General features: G+C 53.1%; 1 protein-coding gene across 2 annotated transcripts in view; it reads left to right on the top strand.

Moving 5' to 3' along the window:
- SKAP1 (src kinase associated phosphoprotein 1) overlaps window positions 1-26,149 on the top strand; it is a 154,341-nt gene that overhangs the window by 101,020 nt on the left and 27,172 nt on the right. For both annotated transcript variants that reach the window (XM_075775263.1, XM_075775262.1), the window contains 2 exons: window positions 24,538-24,618; window positions 25,529-25,612. In XM_075775263.1, the coding sequence (XP_075631378.1) occupies window positions 24,538-24,618; window positions 25,529-25,612 (165 nt within the window). The remainder of the gene's footprint in view (window positions 1-24,537; window positions 24,619-25,528; window positions 25,613-26,149) is intronic.

Raw genomic sequence — 26,149 nt, 5'->3', positions numbered from 1 at the left:
TTTTTTTTGCATTACTTGATTCTCTCTCCCCCTCCGTAGTGATACCTCAAGCCACGCAGAAATCTCTCTGCATGGCCCGCCAGCCTCTCACCTTTCTCTAGAAGGCTAATCCAGCCTTATAATATAGGAACAGCAAAAAGACACCTCCTTTTACTCCCCCTACCCTGTTTCATTCTTTTTTTTTTTCTTTTTCTTTTCTTAATTCACTGTCTAGTGAGTTTCTGATTGACTCAAAGACCAATTAAAGTAAAATTTAATGGGAGAATAGATTAACTCCCTGAGGTTCCCCTGCCATCCATCACATTTTTATAGCAGGAGCTGTGAAGAAGCTCATAACTTCATGCTGTGAATGTGATAATAAAGAGGGCACGGAGAGGATTCCGATTTACTGCCGGGCTGATGTGCACCGGGATGGGATTTACTGCCCCAATCCCATCCTCCTTTGATTCGGAGGGAGGTCACCGGATCTGCACCCAGCACTGGCTCACGGAGAGCGGAAGGTGGGATGGCGGGTTGGATCCTGCACCTCCACGGCTGAGACACCATCTCTGCTGCTGCAGGCTCGGGCTCAATCCCGGTCGTTGATACTGACAGCGAGGTTGGAAACCAGGGGAGGTGTCGGGGGGCACGGCAGCTCCCTGCCCATACCGCTGCTCCCCGGGTCCCCTCTGTGCGAGGCTGGCGCGTGCCATCACGACAGGCACGAGCGGTGGCGGGAGATGGTGGGAGGCAGAAGAGACGTGCCCAAGGCCAGGCGGGACATCGGTAGCGCTCCCGACGCGGGAACCTGGTGGGACTCCGCTCCTCGCCTGCGGCGTCGGGGACTCGCGAAGGGAATGTGTTTTCCTTAGCTGAGGGTCAGAAGAAATGTGAGGGTTACGAAGAAGTGTGTTTCCTCTGGGATGGATTATAAAGGGGCTGTGGGGGGAGGAGGAGGGGGGAGAGACAGGAGAAGATGCATCTCCCCTGGTGGGTTTCAGTGAAAAGGTTTGCGTGTGCAACAGCAATGAACTGAAGAAGAGAGAGAATTTATCTGGAAATAATAGAAACTATTTGTTGGATTTTCTAGGCTGAAGATCTGGAGTTAATCATTATTCCGCAAACCCCTGAATGATGTTTCTTGCAGCTTTCCTACATAGATAGTGTTCCGGTGGGAGTGCTCCTAACGGTATTTTGTCAGGCACTATCAGCAGTATTGAGCCAACCTGAGCACCCGATTATTAATCCTTTTCTCCCAGTGACATGACGGCAATCGATGTCTGAACAAGCTATTGAAACTGCAGCAATCAACTGGACTCCAGTTAATCCAATGGGATCCTGACTGGGGGCCTGGCAGAAAAAGGGTATTTTAGGAAAAGCTGAGCTTGGTCTGAGCTGCGCCCGCTTGCCCGCGGTGCTGAGCCTTCCTATAGACACCGATGTATACAGAAGCAGGAGCCGCCTCCTGCCTGGTGCCGGGAGGGTTTATGATGTTGTAGCACCATGTATTTCACCTGCATTCATGTTATTAACTACAGGCATTAGCGCATCTTGTTGCCCCAGATTAGGAAAAATAAGGGGTTTTTGCATTTTCACATGCATGTGAGATTTACACACGGGAAGATGTTTTTCCCCCTCCTGCGTGCTGAGGTGCTGCGGGGTGGTGGGGACACGAGTGGCCGTGGGGGGGGCAGTGCCATCTGCTGGTAAATCCGCTGTGTTTTCACACGGGGATTTCTGAGTGGAGCCGATGTTTTTCCGTGGGCTGGTGTGTGGCGTGGGGGTCTGGTCCCATCCCTGATGCATCCCCCCAGCATCCCGGCTGGAGCCCCGGGGGCGTTTGCCGAACCTGTGGGTAGCACTCAGGGGACAGAAGGTCCTTAGGAAAATAGAAATATCGGATGAAGCAAAAGCTTTTACCGTCCTTCGCACTCTTGCTGGCTGCTAGGGAGGGGAGCACGTCCCGGCCGGGTGATGCCCGTCAGTCCCTGGGGCTGTTGGGTCCCCACATCCAGGTCACCTCCACGGCTCTGCTGAGAACGCAGCAAAGGGTTTGTAGCAGGAATTCGGGGACTCAAGCAGGTGAATGTCACCGCTTTGCCTCGTGCGTGGGCACAGAGGACCCGCAGAAGGGCACAGCTCGGGGGAAACCCCATTTCTTGATGCGGTGGCCGGGCTGTAGCTGTTGCCTCTCACCTACGGCAGCATAAAACGAGCTGAGAGGTGTGAGCCCTGCTCAGGTAAATGGTGTGCTGGAGTCAGAAGCAGGGACGGAAGGGTAGGGATGGCCTTTGGGTTTGGATTTGGGATGGCCAGAGGTTTTTTGAGCCTCTGCACCAGCTCAGCCCCACAGAACCACCATGATGTTAAAAACTGGCTCCCCACAGGCCCATGCCCCATCCCACGATGTCAGGGTGGGAGAGCGGGGCTGGGAGAGCAGCTGGGTCTCACCCTGCAATCCTGATCGATACTCGATGTGCAGAGAGATGGGGGATGCCTCGGAGATCCACGGCCCTTGCCTCCAGAGCTGCTGCAGCACTGTCCTGCCTCTGCTGATGGGGTTTTATGGAGCACCCAAAGCTCTCAGCCGTGCCGGAGCCAGCCCCGACGGTCGGTGACTGCCCGCGGTTCCCCACCGGTACCCACCCTCGCACAGGGCTGAGCCCACCGAGCCTGGCCGGCGTCCATCCCATCCCCAGCATCCTCCCCTGCCAGGTGGGTCAGCCCGTTTTGGGGAGTGCGAGGACGGCTGCCGCGGGCTGTCAGCCCCGGCGAACGCTTACTAATAAGGTTGGCCATTAAGGTGGGTCAGTGATGGATGGGCTGTGTTCCCGTGCCCCAGCCCGGCGTGTGCTGAGACACTCCCTGACCAGCAGCTGTTGTACTGGCTGCCTTGTTAAGGGTCTCTCTCGGTGACATCAGCTATACATCAACCTGGCTGATGCCTTTGATTATTTGGACAGCTCTTGGCATGATGAATCGTTAGGATTGATCTGTCTTTTCTTCACATTCGCTCCTTGCCCTGTCTCTCCCAACTCTCTCTACTCTTCAACCACAAATCCTTTAAAGGTTAGTGCCTTCCAGGCTGTCCCGCTTAAACAACTCCAGCGTCTGAATAGTGGTGCTGAGGAATCTATGTGCCCTGATATTATTTCTCAGAGAGAGAGAGAGAGACTGAGGTGGGATGGCAGGGAGGGGGTGGGTAGCTCTGAGCTGCCCCTGGGGAGAGGTGACAGCCGGGGGCGGACGGCTCCATCACCGTAGTGCCGCCTTGGTGATCCACGTTGCACGACTGCTTCAAAACGGGGCAAGAAATGAGCCTGTCTCAACTAAACCTGGTGCTTATTGCAGCCCGGGGAGGCTAAAGCACAAAATGCTTTCTGGGAGCCTTTTCCCTCCTCCCTGCTTAGCAGTAATTATCCCTTGCAGCTTTCGGTAATCACTAGATGTCTGTTCACGGGCTGTCAGGAGGCTGCGATGGTGGGTCTGATGATGGTGTGCATGTGGTTACTGTCCTGCATCTCCCATGACATCCTCTCAGGGGTTGTGGTCCAGGTCCCGGTGAGGAGCTGTGCAGCCAGCATCCCCCGGCAGCGTGCGACCCCTTCCCTCCCAGGGACTCGCCAGGATTTGCTGTGCTGTCACCAAGATGCTACCCCTGTGACGCTGGCAGCAGTGTAAATAGAGCCAAGCAGAGTCTCTTGAATGTCCCTCTGAAGGATGAGTCCCACAGCACCTTTTGGACCGTCCCCTGAAGAGGAACTGCCTGTACCGGAGGAGTCAGAGATGCTGATGGGCATTTGCAACTCCATTCTACGAGCTTTTGGCCTTGTTTTTTGTTGGAACTCTATTATACATCCATGGGATCTGTTCCAGCTATGTTCTCCAGGGCCATCCTGTAGCAGACAGCTTCCAACGCCTATTTTGCTCATTCGCTGAGCTTTTCCCTGGTGCGGGTGCTCCGGCCAGCTCTCTTACCCTGCCTCAGTTGCCAAAGCCTGACCAAAACGCTGCGGGTGGTGGCCGAATGCATCACGTGGTCTCCAGCAACCAAGGCTGGAGGAACCTGTGTCCCTCCATGACGGACCCCCGATAGACAGCGTTGCTCCCAGGGTCACCTCCCTGCTGTTCTGGCAGTCCTGTGGCCAACCTCGCATGCTTTATAAGCTGCAGTACCCCTTAGCCGAGAGCACCTTTGGCTGCAGGCTCTGTCTGGGAGGTGCTGGGTACCAGCATCCTCCGCAGGACGCGTGACGGGGCTCGGAGGAGTTGTGGAGCGGAGCCCAGGGACCTCCTCACCGGTGCATCTCCTCTGCCCATTGCTCCAGGGCTGCACTTTGCAGCGCCGGAGCCTGGGGATGCGCAGAGGACGGCTGTTTACCTGTTCCGCTTGCTCGGTGCTGGGAACCGGCTCCCCGGGCACGCCGTGGCCTGAGCGGCAGCCAGCTCGGGCTCTTTGCATCGCTTTGAACTCTTATCTGTGGCGTCTCCTGATTTTTGCTGGAGCAGACGGTTGAGCCCCATGCGGGTCCTGATAACCTTTCTCTCGTTCATTAAGGGCCCACTTAGTGCTCTGCGGGACTGAAGCGAGACAGTCTGGAAGAGAGAAGCAGCACAGGGCTTTTAGCCTGGGTAATGCAAAACTTCATCAATAATCTTCCAAACGCAAACCCAGAACTTAAATACAACCCTAGCACTCCCCAAACTACCCCCAAAGAAAGAAAAACCTACAAGGTTAAGACAGACCGTCTCCTTGTGAGCTGTTGTGCTTGGGGAGGATGAGTTTGCCCAGCTGCGTCCTTAATGGCACCGGGTGCATATGAGCAGATTAACTCTTTGGGGCAAGGACCGTGTGCTGGGGGTGGTGGATGAGACGGTCTTTCCTTGCTCCTGACTGCTGCTGATGTTTTGGGTGTCCCGGTGGCAACGGCAGCGGAGAACCGCCTGGGATGGCAGCTGGGGCAGGCTGCAGGGCTTGCACAAGGGCCTGGGTGAAGCAAGAGCCAAATTATTTGGTTCTGCGTTTTTGGCAGTGGGACACAGATCTACCCTGCCTGGCTTGAGCACGTGTGCTTGGACGTGGGGTCCCTCTGCCCTCCTGGGATCTCCGGGGGTGGTTGAGGTCTGTGGGGCTCCCAACGTACCCACCCCGGGGTTGGGGGGAGCCAGGACCTGCCTATCCCCCCCTCGAGTGACTTGTTCTGATTTTCAGCCCAAAGGGAGTTGAGCCAGAGGCGGAGGGGAGGGAAACACCCCTTAAAAATTGTCGAGGTAATGGAAACAACCTTAAACTATCATATTTCAAGCATAACGCCATAATAAAAGTAACAGGATAATGATTTTTTTCAGTCCAGATATTAGAGGCCCAGATATTGATTGGTTGTTTCCCTTGTCGTTCTCGCCTCTGATGGAACTGCATTTTTTGACAGAGAGTGCAATAAAATGTACAGTTTCCAATTTGAGAGCCCTATAAATGTCATCTCTACATGCACGGTTACAAATTCTTCATGATGTTCCTCTCCCTCCCCTCAACGCCGAGAGGGTCCTCGGGGACGGAGGAACACACACCGTCTCCCTTCCTGGAGGAGAAAGTTTGCCGTGAACCCATCCCAGCTCCGTTAACGCGCCGTAAAGATGAAAAGATGCGTCGTTCCCGTGGGAGAGCTGACTCGGGGTTAGGAGGACCGAGGTTACAGAGTTAATATATCTTCTAGTTTTCAGATTTATAGATTATGGGGCAAATTAGCAAGCTCATCGTGGCTCCTGCTTGTTCCGAGTTGAGCTGTCAGGAGCTTCCAGTTCGACTCTGCTGGGCAGAATTTTATTTTTAATGTTTTTCTGATGAGAAATTGGTACCTTTTGGGCAAAGGTCTAAAGAAAAGCTGAAAATTTACAGGGGTGTCAAGGGAGAAATGCAGGGTGATGGCATATGAAGTTACATGAATAACATGGTGGCACATGAAGTTATGTGAGCCCTTTTTGCTCCGCACTCATATTTTTGGAGGTTCAATTTGTTTTAGTGCCTCCATCGTCTGCTCTGTCTGCATTTCCTCCTTGGTTTAGAAAGCTGGGGTTGCCAAAGGAGGCTACAAAAGCGAGCGCTCACATCGTAAGAGATAAGGTATCTCCTGTGGAGATAAGCCCTTTGCATCCTACCTCGGATAGGTTTCAGGAGGATACAGCCTAAGTCCTCTCGAATTTTAGGGTCAGCAGAAATGCCTCCGCACGCCCCGGAGATGGGGAGAAGAGGGAGCGATGCTGTACAGCCGGGTCAGTCGGTTCGAGGCAGGTCCTGGTGGGGAAGGACTGACCAGCAGCTGCGTTCCTTCCAAAGGCTATTATTTGCCTTTTTAAATTTTATTTTTAAATCCCTGAACAAATTCAGGGCTGGAAAAGGGGGTTGGTTGCAGGTGCCTCGAATGAAGTCACTGAAAGCGGGGGAAGGCAGGCCGGCCTGATGAATGCGCTGTTCTTCCACTGCAAAAATAACAATAATCAGTTTTATATAAATCTCTTTTCCACAAAGAGACTTGAAACCACCAGCACCATCCCCAAGGTGCAGGGGGGTACCCCGGTATGGGTAATGAGGGCAGTCACCTTCCATGAGATACGCTCGCGCTGTGACCTTCCGTTAGGTTTAATGCAACCTTTTTATTTATTTCCAATAACTCTCCAATCAGTCAGCACTCTGCCAGGTTTCCTCTAACCTCAGATCACAGTCTCATAACCGGTTTTGGGGCTTTTATTGGTCTCCGAGGTAGCCAGAGCCATTAAGCTCAGTGTTTTGATTTGATGAGAGACGTTTCAAGGGTCTCGGTGTCTCTCTCACCTTTGCCTAAACATTTCAGCCCTGTCTCTATGCCGGGAATTGGGATTGCAGAGCCCAGCCCTGCTATTCCTCAGCTTCCCCTCTGCCAGGCAGGAATTTTAAGGCTTAGCATTAAAGGGGTGCAGAACTGGCAGTGAAATTTGCCTTTTTCTCCCCGTTTTCGTAGAGCAGGTTACATGTGGTTAATGCCAAATCCCTAAGTGGAGCCTTTACCCGTGGGGGTGCTGGTCCGAATGTCACTCCTGGGTCCTGACCCCCCGAGCCAGCCTGGATTTGTAGCCAAGAACACACCTGATTAACCACATTTGGTGCTTTTTATAATAAACTCCTGATCTATAGCGTCCTGGATTTATCACTTGGTGGGTATCTGAGAGGTAATAAGCAGCAGCTTCTTTTTTGGACCTGGCATTCTTTATACAGCCCTGTCACTTTCTTACATTTCCAGAGGTGGGATACAGCCAACACGATCAATACTTTATTTTATCTCCTTTTACCAATAATTTTTTTAATCATAGTGTGTTTCTCTCATCCCCCACCTTTGGATAAATAATTACAGTGAAGCAGTGCCGCATTCAGCACTTTTCTAAAAAGTCTGCAGAGGAAAAGCGATGAAGTCAGGAGAGGGGAAGGGCAGGAGCGTGCCGGGCCGTCCGCTTGCCTTGGCATCCTCATCGCGAGCAGAAAGGGGGGCATGAAGGTACAGCTACTCCGAAAGCTGCGGCAAAGCGTGCCGTTACCGACCTGCCGGGGGGTTATCGGAGCCCCCCGAGCCCCGGTGGGATGGGGCCGGGGCTGGGGACAGGCTGCCCGCCCTGCCAGCACCCTGCCTGCCGTCCCGCATCCCCCCGCGCTGGGCTGAGGGTGGACTGAAGGGACGTGGGACTGGGGGAGGCTGGGAGAGGTGGGACTGGGCCAGTCTAACCTGTAGGACACCAAACTGGGAGCTGGCAGAGCCCAGTTTTACCCCCAGGTCTTGTTTTACTACCCCTTTGGCTCTGTCCAAATACACTTCCTCGCCAATCCGCCTCCTCTCCAGGCTTTTTAGGATAAAAAAGCTCCAGGGTAGGGACCAAGGTCTCTGAAAATTAGTTTTCCGGGTGGTACAAGAGCCCCCCATCTTCCAGCCTGCTTTGTGCTCCTGGGCATCGCCCACAGCCGAGGGGGCACCCCCAGGACTGGGGCTCCCCAGGGGCAGGATGCTGGGGTGTCCGCTTAGGGGGGGACCAGCACAGCCCCTCTTTCAGGAGGGCAGGCTGGGCAGGGGGGGTGTGGGGGGGTCCCACCTTGTCCCCAGCGGGGCCCGGCCCTGCTGCTGCTGCTGCTGCTGCTGCCCCCGGGCCGGGGCTGGAGCGCGGTGCGCTCGGCTCCTGGCTTCAATCCTGGGCTTCTGCTGCTGCCTTGTGGCGAAGCCCCGGAACGACACGGTGCTTCCCCGCTTCCCCCCGCCCGCAGCCCCATCCTCCCCCAGCCCTGCCCGGGCACGGCGGCCCCAGCCCCCGGGGGACATCCCCCCCCTCCTCCAGCATCCCCTGGGTACCAGGTCCGGGGGGCGGGGGGGGGCTGCACCCCCTGCCTCCAGGTTGGGCTCCCCCCACCCTGCAGTCGCAGGAGAGAAGTACTTCACCCCTGTCCATCCCTGCACTGACCTTTGCCGGGTCCTTTATAAGTCAAAGTGGGATTTCTGTCTGGGAGCCCTTCCCGGAGACCGTAAATATGCCAGAGAAGCTGATGGAAGCACTTGATTTTAGTCGTATGTGTTTTTAAAGACCCGAAATGTAACCCTGATGTCAAGATGGGAATTCACAGGATATTTATGGTGCAAAGCTTTTTTTCTCCCTTCCTGTCCTCCCTAATTTTAGTGTCATCGCTGCTCAGGAGTAAACGTGGGCTTCCCCCTCTGTCTGACACCGGCAGCGATAACCCCCCTCTCTGCTCCCCAAAATTGAGGGTATCGCCCTGGACTGCCCTGCTCCCGCAGCAGCCCTCGGGCCTGGCACGTGTCTCCTTTCCCTGCAAGAGCCTCTTGCGGTGCCCAGCGGGGACAAGGAGACAGGGTGGCCGGGCAGGAGGAGCCCCACGGGGGTCTGGGGTCCGGGGTCCTGCCTGGAGCTGAGCAGGGGAGGAAGGATTTCTTCACATGTCTCGGCAACGCTAATCCTGTTTATACATCGCCGGGTGATGCTTCATCCCCCTGGTGTGACACCGTTGATTCATGTTCAGCTCATGAACCGCCCTAACCCTCAGATCCATTCCTCCGCTCGTGTCTGGAGGGAGGAGAGGATGGGACCGGCGAGGGCTGCAGCCGGGGCTCAGCGGGGCTCAGCATCCCCTGGTCGAACGGCCGTGCGGGGCAGAGCGGTGCTGGCAGCTCTGGGCTGGGTGCCCCAGATGCCCCATATCAGCGGTGGGCTCTTCTCCACGGCGAGATTAGGGAGCAGAGCGCAGCCCGGAGGGATGGGGAGCGGGTGACCCCCCGTCGCCCTCCTCCGCTTGCTTGCTCCGGGGCTGCAGGGTGAAAGCTGAAAGTTGAAGAGTACAAAACCATCAACCCCTGGCTCTCAGCTTGTGATGGGAAATGAAAATATTTGGATAAGCCGCGATACGGAGCTGCTGCTATTTACAAACCTTGATCCTGTGGCCTGCACATCAAAAGACCTTCTTTTATAAAGCGCTCTCTGCTCTCCCGGCTCCGTTTTCAGGCTGTCAAGGGCATTATTTGATGTTCCTCTTTTGTTTGTTTACATTAATTAAGATGGGCAAATCCATCACTGTGACTTTCTCCCTCCGTGGCGGCGGGGCGAGAGCGGCCGGGGCACACGCCTGCTGCAGGTGTTCGGCGGGTTTTGTTGGGCGGGTGATAAAACACACATTTGTTCTCCAGGTCGTGTGGACAGACTGACACTTTCCCGATAAAAAGCCCACCCCCCCCCCAACACCCCCCCACCCCCACCCCCCCGACACCCACCCCGCCCCGTGGTGACAAATGATTTTCTTATCTGGAACAAGGAAAAGCAGTGGCCAAGTTTCATCTCCGCTTCCCGCCCGGATGCTCGGGGCAGCAGGGTGATGCCGCCACGCTCGGCTCTGCCCGACGTGCCGGGATGGTGGGAGGTTTAAGGAGATCGCGTAACCAGCTCGGCACAGAGCCCTCGGTCTGTTCCCCGGCTCTGCGCGCCATCACTGATGTCAAGTGCAAGAAACACTAAATTTCCTCCCTGTTCTGCCCCACTGCAGAGGAACGCCCCGGGTTTGTTGCCTCCGGCAGCCCCGGCGGCACGGCCGGCAGCTCCGCTCTGCCGAGCAGGGCTTGCCACGTCCCCGCTGTGGGGTCACGCCTCGGGGGACAGCTTTGCACTCGCAAGTGCCCAAAATGGGGAAATTAGTGAAGCCCGAGGTCGGCCCCAGCTCCTGCTCTTGGCACGGTCTTGTAGGGGAAGGCTCTGCAGGGCGGACATTCCCGCTGCTCCCTGCCCGCTCCCAGCCCTCGGGGCTCTGCCCGGCTGCTGTTTCGGGGGGTTCCTCTCCTCCGCCGTGGGTCCCCAGTGCGGGCTGGAGGGGGACAGGGCTCGGTGGAGGGGATGGAGCGTGGAGCAGGGCTCACCGTGGGGGTGGAACGACAACACCATTGCTGAGCTGGACCGGTACGAGCAAAGCGGCGTATAAATTTCGGTCAAATTAGTTGACAGATGAGAGGCAGCGTGGTCTAATGAATTTTGCATGGGACAACTATGTCTTTCCAGTGATTTCCCTCGTGTCCTGCAGAAGAAAGTTGTCTAAACCGGGGTAGAGGCCGCGCAGGGCTGCTGCACCCCCCAGTCCCCGGAGCAGCAAACACCCCTGCCCTTCCCGCGTGTGCTGCATTACCATTGCAAGTCCGTGCTCCCTAAAAATTTGTCCCACCTTTATAATTTCCCAGCTGTCTCCCTTCAACAGACATCCTTAATTTTTTAATTACATACGCCAGTTTTCTAGAAATGGGTTTGCAGGGATGGACCACGCCGATACTTGAATTTTAGGCAGGGGACTGGGGAGCCCAGAGCCTTTCCAAGAGGAAGCAGCTTGCTCTTTTTTCCTGTCTTTTTTTTTCTTTTTCTTTTTTTTTTTTTTTTTTTTTGAAGGAGGTAACCGGCACTTCATTTATCTGTGGGTTTGTTATGACTGTGGGCTAACAGATACCACACTTAGCAAACTCTCACTCTTCACTAATGGAAGATACTTTAATCTAATTGCCCCGTATCAGCCAACACCGGAGCCTCGAGCATCCTCCTCCCACGGCAGCGCAGGCAGAGTGCTCTTCCTCCGCCGGAGCAAGCCACGGCTCACGGAGACGCTTCCCCGTTTCCCAATTCCCGCATGGCTCCGTGCCCAGCCAAGCCAGGACTGCGGGAGGTGGGAGCCTGGGAGGACTCACAGACACCAGATTTACTCGTGTCAGCCTCGCCTCGGGGTGCCAGACCCCGGAAATAGTTGGGGAATGGGAAATGCAAAAGGGGCGGCTGAAACAGAGCGGTCGGGAGGTGGAAGTTGCTGGAATAATGGTGCCGGGTTGGGAAAAATGAGGTGTGAAATCCTGGGTTATACTCGCTGCAGCCAGCCCCATCTCTTCGCTGGCCCGACGCTTGCAGCTCGGGGAGGGCGAAAGAAGGCGACGCTCCACCTTTGCACCCCATGGTGGGATTTGGGGGTCCCCGGCTCAGCCGGCGGCAGTGCCAGGGGCTGGCTGTGATGCGAGCGGTGCTGAGGGGCCGCGGCTACGGGATGCTCCCCCCAGGAAGCCACCCCGAGCCTCGCCGGGCACTGCGGGGTTTGTGGCAAGGCCGTCGAGGATGGAGTTCAGACGGGTGCATTATAAAAGTCCAAAGATATTTTCTTGAAAAATGAAGCTTTAAAAGAATTGTTAAGACTCAAAAAAAAAACCCCAAAAAAACCAAACCCCCGAAACGTGTTGTTTGCCAAAGTCTTAAGCAAGTCCCTGGAAGGTCCCATTAGTCCCAGGATTTCTGAAAGGTCCTAAACCAGACTTAACATCACAGAGGCAGAGGGAGAATATTTTCTTTAATTTGATACACTGCAGCAGCTTAGTTCGCGTTCTCGTGCAGGGCCAAAAACTGGAAGGCCGAGAAAGGCCACTTCTGGTTTTATCCAAAATTTAGAAGAGGGAGACAAGGTTTGGGAGGATGAGATCTGCCAGCTGGAAGGATGTGATAACCAGGAACCTTAAACCCCATCCCATTGCTACTGATAATACTTCCTTTGTTAAAGAAATCAGCTTTAAATTTAATAGGATTTAATTTTTTTCCTCCCTTGTGTATCCATCAAGTTAAAAGTAAATTTATTTTATCAATAAAATTCAAAACATTGCTTTTGTATATTTTTATTTGGATTTCAGTCTCAGACCATATAGTGTTTAACATTAGCTGTGAATAAAAGTTAATAATCACTTCCTAAAAACCTCATCTTTCACCATTTTGTGACATAATACAAAATTTAAGTACCCAAATAAATGTTTGTTAAGCTACATAATGACTGAAATATTTTTGCATAGAAATAGTGTGTTCTGCTGGTTAGCTAAGAGAAATGTTAAGTTTACCATAAAAGCGAACTTTATCAACATGTTTTAATGGTTACCAGCTTTCCTGAAGAAAGTGAATAAAAAGTACAAATGCAAAACAACATTAAAATGGATGATTTCAATCAAGATGTCTTGCTCGATGATTTAAATCATCATGAAAATTGACGATTTAAATCACTTTGAGTTAAATCAACCCACCCAGGGCTCCGGTTCCTGCATCTCTGCTGGGACCGCCGCCACCCAGAAAGCTTCTTTCATCACTTGGGCTCCTGCCCGCGGGAGCCCGAGGCTTTAAAAGGAAACATCTTTGTCCCAGACCAGCGCAAAGCAGGATCCTCTAATGAGCTCCAGACGCTCCCCGTGCCCTTGCTCCGTCTCTTCCTGGAGTTGCACTGGGAGCGATGAAGTTGAGCCTTGGGGATGGCAGGGGGAATTGGGAGCGGGAATTATTCCCGTCACCTGCTCCCGGCGACGCACCCCAGACGATATTTGTACTCAATGGGGAGAAAGTGGCGATTGCTCTCCCCGAGCCGAGGGAATTAGCCGAGAGCTCTGCAGACGGGTCCCGGGCTGGGCTGGTAACCTCGGAGGCTGGCTCAGAGATGGGAAATCAGCCCGGCTCCCAAAGCCCCGCTCTCTGAGACAAGGAGACGCTCGGAAATTTCTCAAGCTCTTTCAATTTTGCAAAGTTCGCATCTAATAAAAAAACCCCAAACAACAAATCCAAACCAACCCTCAGACAAAAAGCCAGAGCAACTGGTCAAAAGCTGTGTCTCAGGGAGGGGTTCCCCAGTCCTGGCAGTCCCAGCCCCACGTCCTGGGGTGCCACGGGGGGGAACGTGGGCGCATCGAGCTCCCGCTCCACCTATCTTGTCCCGCATCTTGTCCCCATCTCCTCTCGGTTTGCACTCCCGTCGTGCGAAGCGCTCGGTGCCTCCTTGCAGGGGGGGTCCTGTCCCGCTCAGACCGGGGCGGGGGGAACGCATCAAAGGCGGCAGCAGGTTTGGGGCAAAAAAAACCCCAAAACCCCAAACCTGCTGCCTTCTGCAGCTCCCCACCAGATCTGCATGGGAGGGAGCTGGAGTGGGACGGCACCACGTCCCGAGGGACCGGGGGGACCCCAAAGTGTTGGGTCCAGGAGGAGGAGACGTCGGATGCCGGCTTGCGTTTCAGTGAGGGTTTTTCCACTGTTTTGTTTTTTTTTTTTTTCTAAACAATATGTCTGTATCCAGATTGGCAGTTGCTCTAGCACATTCATTTTGTAGAAAGGCATCCCTAAATGGGAAGAGAATAATTTATACTGACATAAAGCACCTTTATTTGGATATAACTATCTACATTAAGGAGGTTGGATTGCTCTCACCGTATCAGTATGGTGTAGTTGAAGCTCTATTACTCGTATATAAGCTATTCCGGGCTCTGCTCCTGATTTATTTGACTAGCAGAGCTAGGCTGGGTGTGTCTAGATTCATGTTGTGTTGATATCAGAAAAATCAACGTTTCTTTCGTAATCCAAGGTATGTGATGTAAATCAAGAGGGCTCCAGGGAAGGCAGGGGCATTTTATCAGAGTAAAACGAGAGGAGAAGTGAGCCCAAGGGGAGGATTTACCAGAGAACGTGCTTTTATCATTTTACGACCTGTTGATTTTACTTTTCTAACAATTACTCAGAAGTAGGAAGCAAGGAAAAAAATAGACCTGAGCCTAGATGAAAGGGAAGTGGGAGAACCAGGCTACTCGTTTGAAACGTAAGAGTTTAATAAATACGGGAAGGGCGGCTTCCTCCCACTCGCTGCCTCGAGCCCTGGCAAGGACCTTTCTTATCATTGCAGGAGTCGCACAGAGGAGACAGCGATTTCCAGTGTCAAACTTGGACCTTTAAACCATGCCAGGGAGCTCAGGGATTTGCTTTGCCTTTGGTTTCATTGGGTGCAGCCCTAACCCATCGCACCCATTAGCAAATGGTCTTTGCGGCGAGGGGTGTGTGTGTCTGTGCCCCTGGGGCCACCGCGGTGCTTCCCATCACCGAGGGACATCACCGGCACGGTCCGGCGCGGCGTGGAGGTGCAAGGGCAGCGATGCCGGGGAGCTTTTGCCGAGGAACCGATCGCCAAAGTGCCTCGTCTGGTTTTTGAGATGAGACAAACCGGTGGCTAAATTGCAAATAGCAGTTAGGACTAATTACCTGCAAAATTTGTTTTTAAAGAGTGATGCTGGGTTTGAATGATGGAATAATGACCCCGCTTAGCGCTTCGGTGGGGTTTTAGGCTTGGAAAGCGCTGTGCAAATAGCAGCTAATGATGCTTTCGGCAGCAGTGGGCCAGGTAAAGGTGGGCTGCCGGGGTTCTAGAGAAAAGCTGCCACGAGCTTGCTTAAATATGCCTAAAATAAGCTGATTCGATTCCCCAAGACTTCTTGTCACCTTCTTAGCTTGCTGTGGACAGACTAAAAGCAGCCAGGGAGGCTCAGGTCCCCCAGGTACCCCTCAGTGGCGCAGCTGGCTGCCCCCCCCAGGCCCCCAGCTCGCCCCAGCTGGGCAGGATCAGGCAGGAACGCGCGTCGCAGGCAGGCTCGGGACGGGGTGTAAGCTGTTCTGCTGCCCGGTCTGGGTGTGCAGACCTCAACCTGTGACTCAGAACTTGGTTTCCATCAGTCATCTGCCAGCTGCCCGCTCCTGCCTCCAGAGCCCATTGCCTGCACCTCTCTGACCCCAAATCTCTCCTTAAATCTCTCCCTGCCATTCCCAGGGCTTGGGACCGAGTGTCTGGCCAGAGAAGCGTCCGCTCACGGGGTGTTACCGGACTGGCTTGCACATGGGAGAAAGAAACCCATTCGTAGTCGGGGAATAACTCCCACCAGTTTTCTTGAGATGACTACATCAGGTGCTGAATACGCCGAATTCAGGAGGAGGCAGCGAAACGGCTCAGTGACTGGGGAGAATGTGGCAGCACGTTAGTGTCAGGGTCAGAGAAACAGAAAAGTACCCGGAGGAGAAGGTCCAGGGTGAAGCAGCTCGCTCGTGCACTCACCCTGCCCGCGCATCGGCTGCACTCCTCTGCAACGTCCTGATGCATCCCCAGCGTCTGGGGCGGCTGCGGCTTCCAGTGCCTGCCGTGAGGTCTGTGATCCCTCTTCATCCCGCGAGCTGGGTGTCTTCCTGAGGCGGTAACAGGCCGAGGTGCACCGAGACCCCTTGGCTGGTTTTATTCTTTCTCTGGGATTTGCTCACTCGCCTCGTCCCCAGTGACGGGATGGCTCCCGTCTGTCTCACCCCTTACCCAAGCAGCCTCGCTGACCTCTTTTTTATATCTCTTCACTGGACTTGCACCGGTTTTGGTTTGCACGAGGCCAGGAGGGATGAGCACAGCAAGTTTGGGGGCTGCAGGTTTCGTCGTGCCCCTCCTGCTCCCCTCCCAGGTGGATGCTGCTGCCAGCATCCTTCTTCCCCACCCCCTCCGGTTCATTTTATACACAAATTGAGGTCTCAAGGGAAAGTTGTTCTTCATGTGAAACACAGCTCTACAGTTACAGGAGAGAAACCAAGTAACAATGAAAACCCTCAGGGAAATCATTTAATATTTCCAGCCTTCTCACATGGGTTCTTGACACTCGGGCCTGCGGAGGGGAAAAACTGATTTATGCCATCAGTCGTTAGACAATGTGGAGGTGAGGTCAGGCGCGGGCATTCCTCATCTCTTCCCCGGCGCTCAGAGATCCCTTGGGCAAGGTGGAATCAAAGCATTTCAAATGGTAGAGGTCATGAGAGTGACACTGTAAGAGGTAAAAGAGCACAGCCTCCTGCCTCCTACAGAATGGCTGACACCTATATATCTTCATATTGCCATTGTTTCCGCTTGAAAAATTGCGTGTCGTTTGTTTTACTTTTTCCTAACCCTCCTCTCTCCTTAAATCCTCTCGATTTTCCGCAGTGATCTATAGGAATCGTTTGTGTCAAGGCTGATGATTATGTGGTACAGAATTTTTATAGGAATAAAAGGCCTAAGCTGTAAGATGGGCTTTAGCCAACAGGTGTCTGGGTCTTTTCGCAGCTTTGCCGAGACCTTGTGAATTAAAATCGCCTCTGCCCTTCGGGAATTTTCCTGCCCTGATGTGTGGCTGCAGCCGGGGGCTGGGGCTGAGCAGCTCTCGGGCACGGTGTGGCAGCGCCGGGTGGCAGAGCATGGTGGGGGGCACAGCGGGATGCCGAAACATGATGCGGTTTGGCCCCTCAAAGCCAATATCCCCCTCGGAGCCCAAGCAGACGTCCCAGCGGCCTGAGATGTTGCTGTGGGCACCAAGAGTTTGGATTTTCTGCTTGGGTCCCTTCTTCCTGGCGTTCCCATCTCTGGCTGTTTCTCTGGTTCCCTTCCTCCTCATCGTTTGTTCCTGGCAGGAAAGTTCATGGATGAAAGATGTGGAGGGACCCTGGTCTTGGAGGACACGGGAGGCCCCGGGCTTGCTGTACTTGGTGTCTTTTGGGGGTGCCACAGATTTGTGACACCTCTGCGGCGCGGCAGAGCCCTTCCAGGTGCCCATCTGGGGAGAACGGCCAGGAGGGATCTCTGGGGTTGGACCCAAACCGCCGTGCTCACACCTGGACTGACATCTGACCACAGCACAGGGTGGACATGACGATGGTCCAAAACTCCAGAGAAAAATCAAGATGGTGAAATATTTCCAGTGGGAAACTCATTGGTAGGAAATGGAAGTGTTCAAGGACAGGTTGGATGAGGCTTTGGGCAACGTGGTCTAGTGGAGGGTGTCCCTGCCCGTAGCAGGGGGGTTGGAGCTAGATGATCTTTGAGGTCCCTTCCAACCCAAACCATTCTATGATTCTAAGATTCTATGATTCCATGATTCTATGAAATACACTTCTGTTGGGAATTGGAAGAACTGGATGTTGCAAATCCCTTGGATCTCTGTATTCGGTCCCGTTAGCTCTACAAGTGGGTGTTTAATGCAGCCGGAGAGCGGCTGAGCAACCTTCCTTCTGGCAGAAGGAGCAAACGTTGCTTAGCTGCGCCCTGCATCAATAACCACCGGTGCCTTTGCTTGGGGAGCGGAGGGGACGAGAGGGGTTCCAGCCTGAGCATGCAGCGGCGGGGCTGCGTGTCCTGCTGGCTCCAAGGTCCCCCCGACGGCGCGTCCTGTCCCCGTTCTTCCATTGCTTTGCTTTTAGCTCGCCCCGGAGAAGAAGCTTCTCCAAAGCCCCCCTGAATGTGCCGAGGGGGACACGTGTGGCACCGGTCGTTGCAGGGACCGTCTCTGTGCTCGTGCAGCTGCGGTGGGGTCCTGGCTCAAGGGACACGGGGGAGCGGGTCTCGTTTGTGCGCTGTGGGAAAAGCACGTTTTCGTTAAGGTCCTCGTTGGCAGCCCTGCAATAACGAACCCGTCAACGCAGTTAATGAATCAGACCTGCAGCTCCCGTTGAAGCCAGTGGTATTTTTCTGCAAAGCTCTCAGGATCGAGGCAGCAGTTAATAACTGGATGGCGCTGCCTGTTATCGCGTCCCCGTGGCTCCCGTCCCCCAAACCCCCCCACCCCGGGACCCCTCCTGAAACCCACCACGGGGCAAAGGGGTTTGAGGAGAGACGGTCCCACGCAGGGACCAGCCAGCCTCGCCGTCCTCCCCCGCGCCGGGGTGGGGCGGGGGGAATTTCGATAAGGCTTCAGATGTCGGGCTTAGGTTTCCAAGGTGGTGGTGTAACATCAGTGAGAAGCAAATATTTGGCCAAGTGCACCCTGAGGTAAGCCGGTGTCCGGTGTAACCGCACAGCGTGCCCATATGTTATTACTTATCCATCAGCCTCTTTGAGTAACGACGTACAGGGCCGGGGCGAGGGTTGGCTTTTGTCAAAGCATATATTTCAACGGCGTTTAAATAAACTCATCGAGCTGCACGTCTCGTGAACTTTCCTATTCCATCTGTCTGCACCGAGCCACCCGTGGAAGGAAATGGATGAGGCCTTCAAACCTTCGCCAGTCCCCGGAAAATGAGCCAGTCCAGTTAACAATAAATGGTGGCTGGTTGGAGCACACATGAGCGGTCTGGTGAAGAAGAAAAGAAAGTTGAGCTTAATGAAGTCCCCACGCCTGTGTCCCTGCGCGTGGACAGGAAAGGACGGGTGGTTTATAACTGTTTATTGGACTTAATGGTAATAAATTCCTCACTTGTGATGCATTAACTTTAATGTTTTCATTACGTGATGATTTAGGTTTTCCCTTTTCACGTTGTAAATCATGTTGTCCCGGTAGCACAGCAGGTCGAATGTCTGACATAATGTTATGTTTGGGGGAGAGAAATAACAGGGGAATGAGTTACACAGATTATATATTTATATATTTCATACATTACGCTTTTTTTTTTTTTTTTTAGAGGACTTTAAAAAATTGCGTCCTGGGGAAACCGGTGGACGGGTGGACGGGAAGACCCATCTGAGCAGGGATTTGCAAGATGCGGCTGCGAAGGGCCGGTTTCCATAGCAACTCCCCAAATCCACTTGGTGCTGAAGGGGTTTTTTTTTCCCCTCCCTCTTTGCTGAGTGTGAGCCCTTGGCTAATGAGCTGTGCAAATAGATATTGAGATTTAGTGTTTTTTATTTTGCAATTATAGACTTAGTGATTTGGAAGGAAACTTTTGGGCCAAAGGCTTTGCCTCCTCTTTGAATTTTCTTCTTTTTTTTTTTTTTTCCTTTGGCAAAGTTGGTTTAACTTCAAACTTGCTGTTAAATTTTCCAGACAGAATAATAATAAAAAACACCCCACCAATAAAAATTGGAGGCTTTTTTCCACCCTCTCGGGCTAAATCCCAGCCCAATCTTCAGTCAACTGTTTGCCACTGACTGTCTCTTCCCTTGTTTGCTTATCAATCATAAAACCCACAGTCATGGACTCCTCTGAAGAAACAGCCCTGAATCCAACACTAACCCCACGCCAAACAAAGGTCCATCTGTACGTCCCCTATTTGTTTGTGTTTGGTCATTAATTGCGGTCCAATGAAGGTATTAGGAGCAATGCAGTTAATTAGGCACTATACAACCCCAGGTGAGAATTGCGATTTTCTTGAGCGACTTCCATGGATTTTGTGTTCGTTCCTGACTGTCAGCACCTGTCAAAAGCCTCCGCCGTTGCCTGGGACCAGTTAATCTTGGTTCCTGCCTTCAATACTGGTCTGTACTGGCTGCTACAAGAGAGCATTTAGCAATTCCCCGCCTGTCCCGGAGGAAATTCTGGGTTTTGCTGCAGTTCTTGGATGGGCTCTTTGGGCTGGGATGCCTTGGAGCATCCGAGGGCTCCTGAGCCTGAGGACAACTGATCCCAAAGCTGAACGCAGGGATATTTCAGTTGATAATTTCCTCTCGATGATTTGTTGCCATTGATTTTTAACTGCCTCCTGCTAGCTGACTAGCTTTCAATCTAGGTAGTTATCCTGGGGTGGATGCCTGCACCCTGAATTCTGCTTACTAGCCTCTTTTGAAAAGTCAAGCTGAAGCCTGAATAAATCTTCTCAGCTGTGCCTCGCCTTTTCTTCATCTACTTTCTTATTTTCCTGCTCAAAAAAATGCAATAAAATTAATCTGGCACAAGATCTATTTCGAGTGATCCATGTTGACAATTGTTTAGTTCCCCATTTTCTTTGAAATAGTTGCTCATTTTGTTCCCGTCATTATAAATGATCCCCAGCCGTTTCCAAGGTGCTGAAAGGTTTGGCGACGTTCCCGAGGAGCGGAGGCAAGCGTGTCCGAGGGGCACCGAGGGCCCAGGAGCCACCGGGGAGATGGGCTGTGACCTGGAGCAGGGGGATGAGGAGGCAGGGACCGAGGGGTCCACACTGAGGGATGGTGGCTCGTTTCCCACGATGGCCTTTCTCATCCCGCTCTGTTCGGTCGGGACATCAGTCCGTGCCCGTTGCTGGCCGCTTCGCTGGGCTGCAGCATCTGCACGGCACTGAAAAGGTCCTGCCCAGCTGTGCCAGATGTGTTCAGTCTCCGTCAGCCGGAGCCTGGAGCCAAGGGGCCAAGCGCGACTGGACCATGGGGTACACCTGGCTGGTAACTTTGATTAAGGGTGTCTGGGAAGAAGGTTTGGGGGGGGGATCCTGATGTGAGAAAGTGGAGATGCTTTCAAGATCTTCTTGATCTTGGAAAAAGGTAACGGTTTTAAATACGGGAAGCATTATTCACCCATCAGAGACCCACAGGAGCATGGCTTACAAACAGCTCCTTGTTTTTGCATGTATGAAACTTGAGTTTGAATAGACCCACAAATGCTGCTCGACAGTGGTCGTTAGTACCATTAGCCCCAGCAGCCACGTCCTGGACCCGTTTGCCGTGGCAGACCTTGGTGTCGGTTGGGATTTCCAAAAGCTTTCAGCATTTCCCCGGTCCATCTCGCTTTGAAGGCAGTGGGAGGGGTTGTTTGTCTCTTTCTGATTGTTTTTTTTCTCATTAGCTTCAATGGGAAAAAGAGCGCAGCCACCGCGGAGGGCTTTGGGAAATCACAGCCAATTGTCCTCTTGAAATGTGTTTGGGTGTTCCCTGCAAAGTCCCCGGGAGCAGAATCTGCTCTTGGCACATTTCAGCCTGGTGAATAAGCTGGAGGATGGGGAATTAGCTGTAACCGTCGTGCCTCCGTGCTCCATCCCTTTGAACAGTCGGTTGATGTGACAGCGTGGGCACCGCCGCAGCCCCCGGGCATGTTTGGCTGCAGCTACTGTGACATTTTGTGCAGCTGGTGTGCATGACTCAGAGACCGAAGGGGCGAGAGCTGAAATCCAGAGGTCCTTGAGGACGTGGCGAGGGTGGGGTGGAACGGTCACAGCGCTTGGCAACCAAACTCCTGGAAACTTTGCCCAAAAGATGCTGTTTGGTCAGCAAAACCAGAGGCTCGGTGGGTGACCTGGGTTCAGGCTGGTGCAGGAGTGAAGACTTTGAGGCTGAGGGCATCCTTCGGCCGCGCCTGGGGGATGCAAATCATGGTAAAGATTGAGGTGCGATGAGGAGGGGAAGGGAACGAGCTGGTGTCTGCTCCTGCACCCCTGGGCGTGGGTCCCTGGCCCCAGTTTTCTCCCGCTCCTGAAACGCTGCAGCTTTGTATCCTCTGCAGAACAGTGGTCTCCAGGATTACGGCACAGAACTATTCCCAGTGCCACCAACGTGCAGCCCTTCTGTGGGAGGCTCCAGATGGAGCGATGTGTCCCATGGATCAGGAAATTCAGCTGCGGGAAAATCCTTGGGGCTGAGCAGCCTGCAGAGCCCTCGGGAGCCAGGCTCGAGAGGCTGCAGGAGGATGAAGAGGGGCCACGAGGAGTTTGAGGTGCTGGTGACACCGGGCAGTGCTGCCGGTACCAACCGTCTGCTGGGCAAAGGGTGGGCTGGGGGAGATGTCAGGGTGGAAGGGACCACTGAGACCTTCCAGACGCAGCCACAGTTCTGCCGCGCCGTGCCAGGAGCGACCGGAGAGGGGCCGAGGAGCACAGATGTGTCTCTCAGATGAATTGAAGGCTTTTTCTTTCTCTGCTTTTATAAATGGTGAATGGCCGTTAGTGGTTGGAACAGATGACCAGGTGACGGGCTGGCTTTTCCATCCCTTGGAGTCGTAGGAGATGTGGTGAGCTGCGGTTTACCTGCCAGCTGTGTGGTCCTGGGGCAGAGGCGTCTGGCAGAGGCTGCCCGGGCAAATAAACCCTCTGCCCTTGGAAACCAGAGAGCTTTCTGGGGCTGGGCTCCCACCGAGCCTCTCTGGATCTTCTGGGTGTCCATTAGGACGGTTTAAAGAAATAAAAAAAAACCCAACCAAACCCCAGGGACTGTCTTTGCAGGTTAATTTAGCCATTTGCTGCCAGCAAAAGCCATCTGGCTTGTCCTTAGGGGCAGGCTGGGGACATGGGGAGGGACAGGGACACCCCACGTAGCCCCAGCCCCATCTGCAGCCCCCGCACTCGCCCACCTTGCAGAGATTTAATCTTCCTGGCTCTGCATTAGCGGGGCTGCATTAGAGAGGCTGCGTGCAACACACAGGTTACAGCTTCCATCTTCATGTCATATTCTGTAAAACTTAAAATTTCCAGAGCCCCATGCAATCGAATCAGCCCTTGCAACCCCTCCATAATTGTATTAGTTTGTCTGAGCAGCCACTGAGTATTTAAGAAGAAGGGAGTCTCCTTTCATTCTGATTTTTCTGCTGGGAAACTGAGGCACGGTGTCTCTTGCAAAGCAGGAGAAATTTGGGCTCCTGCCGGTGTTCCGGAGGTGATGCCGCAGAGGTGCCGCAGTGAAGCGGAGCCCTGGCCCCGGGGAGATGCCAACCCAGCAGGTCCTGGGTCCCAGGGCCACAAATAACCTGAAACATGGGATCTGCTTACATGGAAAGTTGATCTCAAATAGGGCAAAGCACAACTGAGGAGGCAGTAGCTATCCCAGGGGTCCTGCCTGCTTACAGGCAAGAGCCAAGAAATGGTGGGCAAAGAGAGAAGATGGGGGCTGGAAGAGGTTGTTGCTGGCTCCCATCGCACCCGTGCTGCCTCCCCGCTTCGGTTGCTCTTTGTGGTGTCTGAAAGGTCCTTGCGCTCCCCCAAATCTCTCTTGACGGTTAAGGAAAGAACAGAAAGCGCATCCCGAGGAGGACCAGGATGGCCGGACACGTCCCCGCTTTGGCTCAAGCGTCAGCATCCTGCACGCCGGCGATTTCTGCAGCCGGTTTTCTTGGGGGAATGGGGGCAGAGGGAAGCCCCATGCTGATAATGTACTGAAAGTAAATGAAATTAAATAAGCGAAGCAGCACTTGCAGCTCCTGCCTTCCCCCCTGGGTAATTCAATTCAAGCGCTCGCGCTGATGGGATCTCGCCGGGGCTGCCTTCGTCACCCCGCTGGGGCCTGGATTCTTAACGTCTAAATAAAAGTTTCACTCAAGCATTTTTTATGCTCCTGCCAGCGGGATCAGCGAGCTGGCGTTGGGCACATTAATGTAATATTCATACTCGCAGGGTCTCCCTGTGCATCCGGCAGCACCGTCCCATTTTCATAATTATAAATGTCCCATAAAATGACATTTAGATTTGCATTAGCAAAAGGGGTCAGGGCTTGGATTTGAGAAGACAATGTGCCTTTTCATAAGTCAGATGCTCGGCGTTGCTAGAGAAAAGCCTGAGCACGTTCGTGCCGGGCAGGTGCTGGAGAGAAAGGAGATTTCTCCGTGCGGGAAGGGGCTGTCCATGTCCTCCAGACATTGCAGAGGGGCAATCCCACAGCATCCCAGGCTTCCCCTAGTCAGAATCATCTCGGATAGCTTTGCACAGGCCAAGGATTTGGTCTTTGAAGGATCCGGTTTCCAGCCAACAGAGGAGACAGACGTAGGGGAGCCTTTCCACCAACCCAAACTCTGTGTGTCTTTGTGTCCGTCGTTCGCCCCGAGACTCATTTACAGTGAATTTATAGCGAGCCTGGAGTTTGCAAACTATAAAACACAAAAATGAAAATAGCCCATGAATGAGGGAGGTGACAGGTGGGATGGATTGGGCTGAGAGCTGGGCGTTAGCGAGACACGCTAAGAAAACAGCAGAAGCTCTTGTGACCTGGGACCCTGGGAAGTTATTCCTACTGAAAAGGCTGCCGAGGCTGGGCGCTGGGGAGGTGATTAGTGGCATTTAGTTAGTCATTTTTTATTGTGCTTAGTACAAGTTACGATAGCAAGAGATGAACAGGAGAGGAGGGGGAGACCTTCTCAGCAGCAAGCCATGGCTCGGGGACGTCCTCGCCCCACTGGTTTTGGGGATGAGATGCGGCCGTCACCTCGTGCGGTGAGTGCCAGAGCCCCGCCGCGGCGTCCGGCTGCCAGCCCAGGCGAGGTGCCGTGCTCTGAGCTAGACCAGACATCCGACAAGGGGATCGGCTTTTCCGAGCCCGTAAACCTGACCAGATCCTGTCTGCTGCCAAAGGCACCTTGGAGGGGAGGGGGGAAAAGGGCTGAGCATCAGCCCCCGGAGACTGCACCCAGGGTTGAGAATAGCTGGTGAGATCGCGATAGACCATGATTTTCACCCCCAGCCGCTGATCTGCCTTCCCAAGCCTCTTCTGCAGAGAAGGGGACTGAAAATGTTGTGCTGAGGGGTTGTGCGAATGGGAAATCCCAAAGCTTTGCTTTGCTCTGCTCTCTGTAGGACTGGAAGAGATCACACCGAGGCGTGTGCAAGACACAGGGAACATTTTGAAGCAAGGATATCTGGAGAAGAGGTCCCGAGGTAAGGCCTGACAAGGACATCATAAGATAAGGATTGGGGTGTCACCTCCGAATTACCAAGAACGCAAGTTTTCAGATGAAGAACAAAGAGGAAAATACATCTTTTCTGCAGATTTGTCTGTAGGCGCATGCAGAATCTCTCAGGCTTTTCTCAGGCATCATACACACAGGGAGGGCACAGCCTTTATTTATTCTCTTTTGCAGATCATCAAACTGCACAAAGATTAAACCCCAGAAATTGAATTAAGCAGCAGCCCAGTCCTCTAAGGCAAGATGTGCCCTTCTAACACGCACTACCTAATGAGGATAAAATCCTGGTGAGGACAAGGTAGTTCGTAGCATCACACACATTAGCAAGTTGAGATAAGGACTGTGAGTCAGCCTCAGGTTTATCTTGATTTTACTGACTCTTGTGAAAGCTACAAATTATTTCCTCATCACTCCGATTTTATCTTGATTTATTTGCTGTATGACAGGTGGTATGAGGCAAGAGCAGCCCTTTTTTCCTCATGGCCATCAGCTGGATAACTGGCCCTGTGCATGTTTTAGCTTGCTCCAATTACAGAGTAAAAGACATTTGCTTAAGCCTCAATTAGGGAGGTTTAACCCAGAGCTGTGTTCCCTCCTGGTTAGCAGGACTAAGGGTCACAGCAGCCCAGCCCAGCCCAGCCCAGCCCAGCCTGGAGAGCTGGGGAAAGCTTACAGGGGCTCCAGCCTGGTTCTTTCTTACTTGGTTGAGGTTTTGTATCTAAATTTGCTTGCCTGAATTTTGTGCCAGAAATCTGTAGGTTTTTGTTGGGGAAAAAATTCTTCTTTCCCCTAAATATTCATCTGAAACATACACTGAAAGAACAGAAACTAATATTTTATTATTTTATTTTTTTGCTCTTTTGCTGTCCTTTCCTTTCTAGAGCCCAGCTTTTTTGGGTCAGAGTGGCAGAAGCGGTGGTGTGTCCTCAACAGAAGGACCTTTTACTACTACGCCAATGAGAAAAGTAAGTGGTGAGATATCTGCCTCTGGTCCCCAGGCTCCGGGTGGTAGCTGAGGGCACGGACAGAGCTGGAAAAGAGAAGAGGACAGCCCTTGCTGAAGGACAGGCTAATATCAGACAAGAGAAAAACCTGTACCATGGGAAGGTTGTAACTCCCAACCAAGGCATAACATGCAGGTTCTAGAAAGGTAGATTTCAGCTTGCTTTTTTTTTTTTCCCCTACCCCCAAACACCTTTATAGGTATAGAACAAGAGAAGAGAGACACAGGAACAGAGCTGTGTGTAAATAAAATTATGTACCAAGTTTTCCATTAGCCATCAGCTGGGCTTCAACCCCCTAAGTGACTGTATATAATCCAAGTGTCAGTGTATATAAATATTTTGCAGTCATGCTCCATCAGGTACATATAAACAGACAGCTAATATCTCCAACAGAGTTTGGCGTGATTAGATATATGGCCTTCCTCTGTTCCACCCATCCAGAAACACGGCATGAAAATGGCTTAGAAAACACGCACGTACATCCCTGGTTTACAGTGA

The sequence above is a fragment of the Balearica regulorum genome, chromosome 24, assembly GCF_011004875.1.
Source record: "Balearica regulorum gibbericeps isolate bBalReg1 chromosome 24, bBalReg1.pri, whole genome shotgun sequence".
NCBI classification, from domain to species: domain Eukaryota; kingdom Metazoa; phylum Chordata; class Aves; order Gruiformes; family Gruidae; genus Balearica; species Balearica regulorum.
Note: the sequence above shows the minus strand (reverse complement) of the source record. Positions and strands in the feature narration are given on the sequence as shown.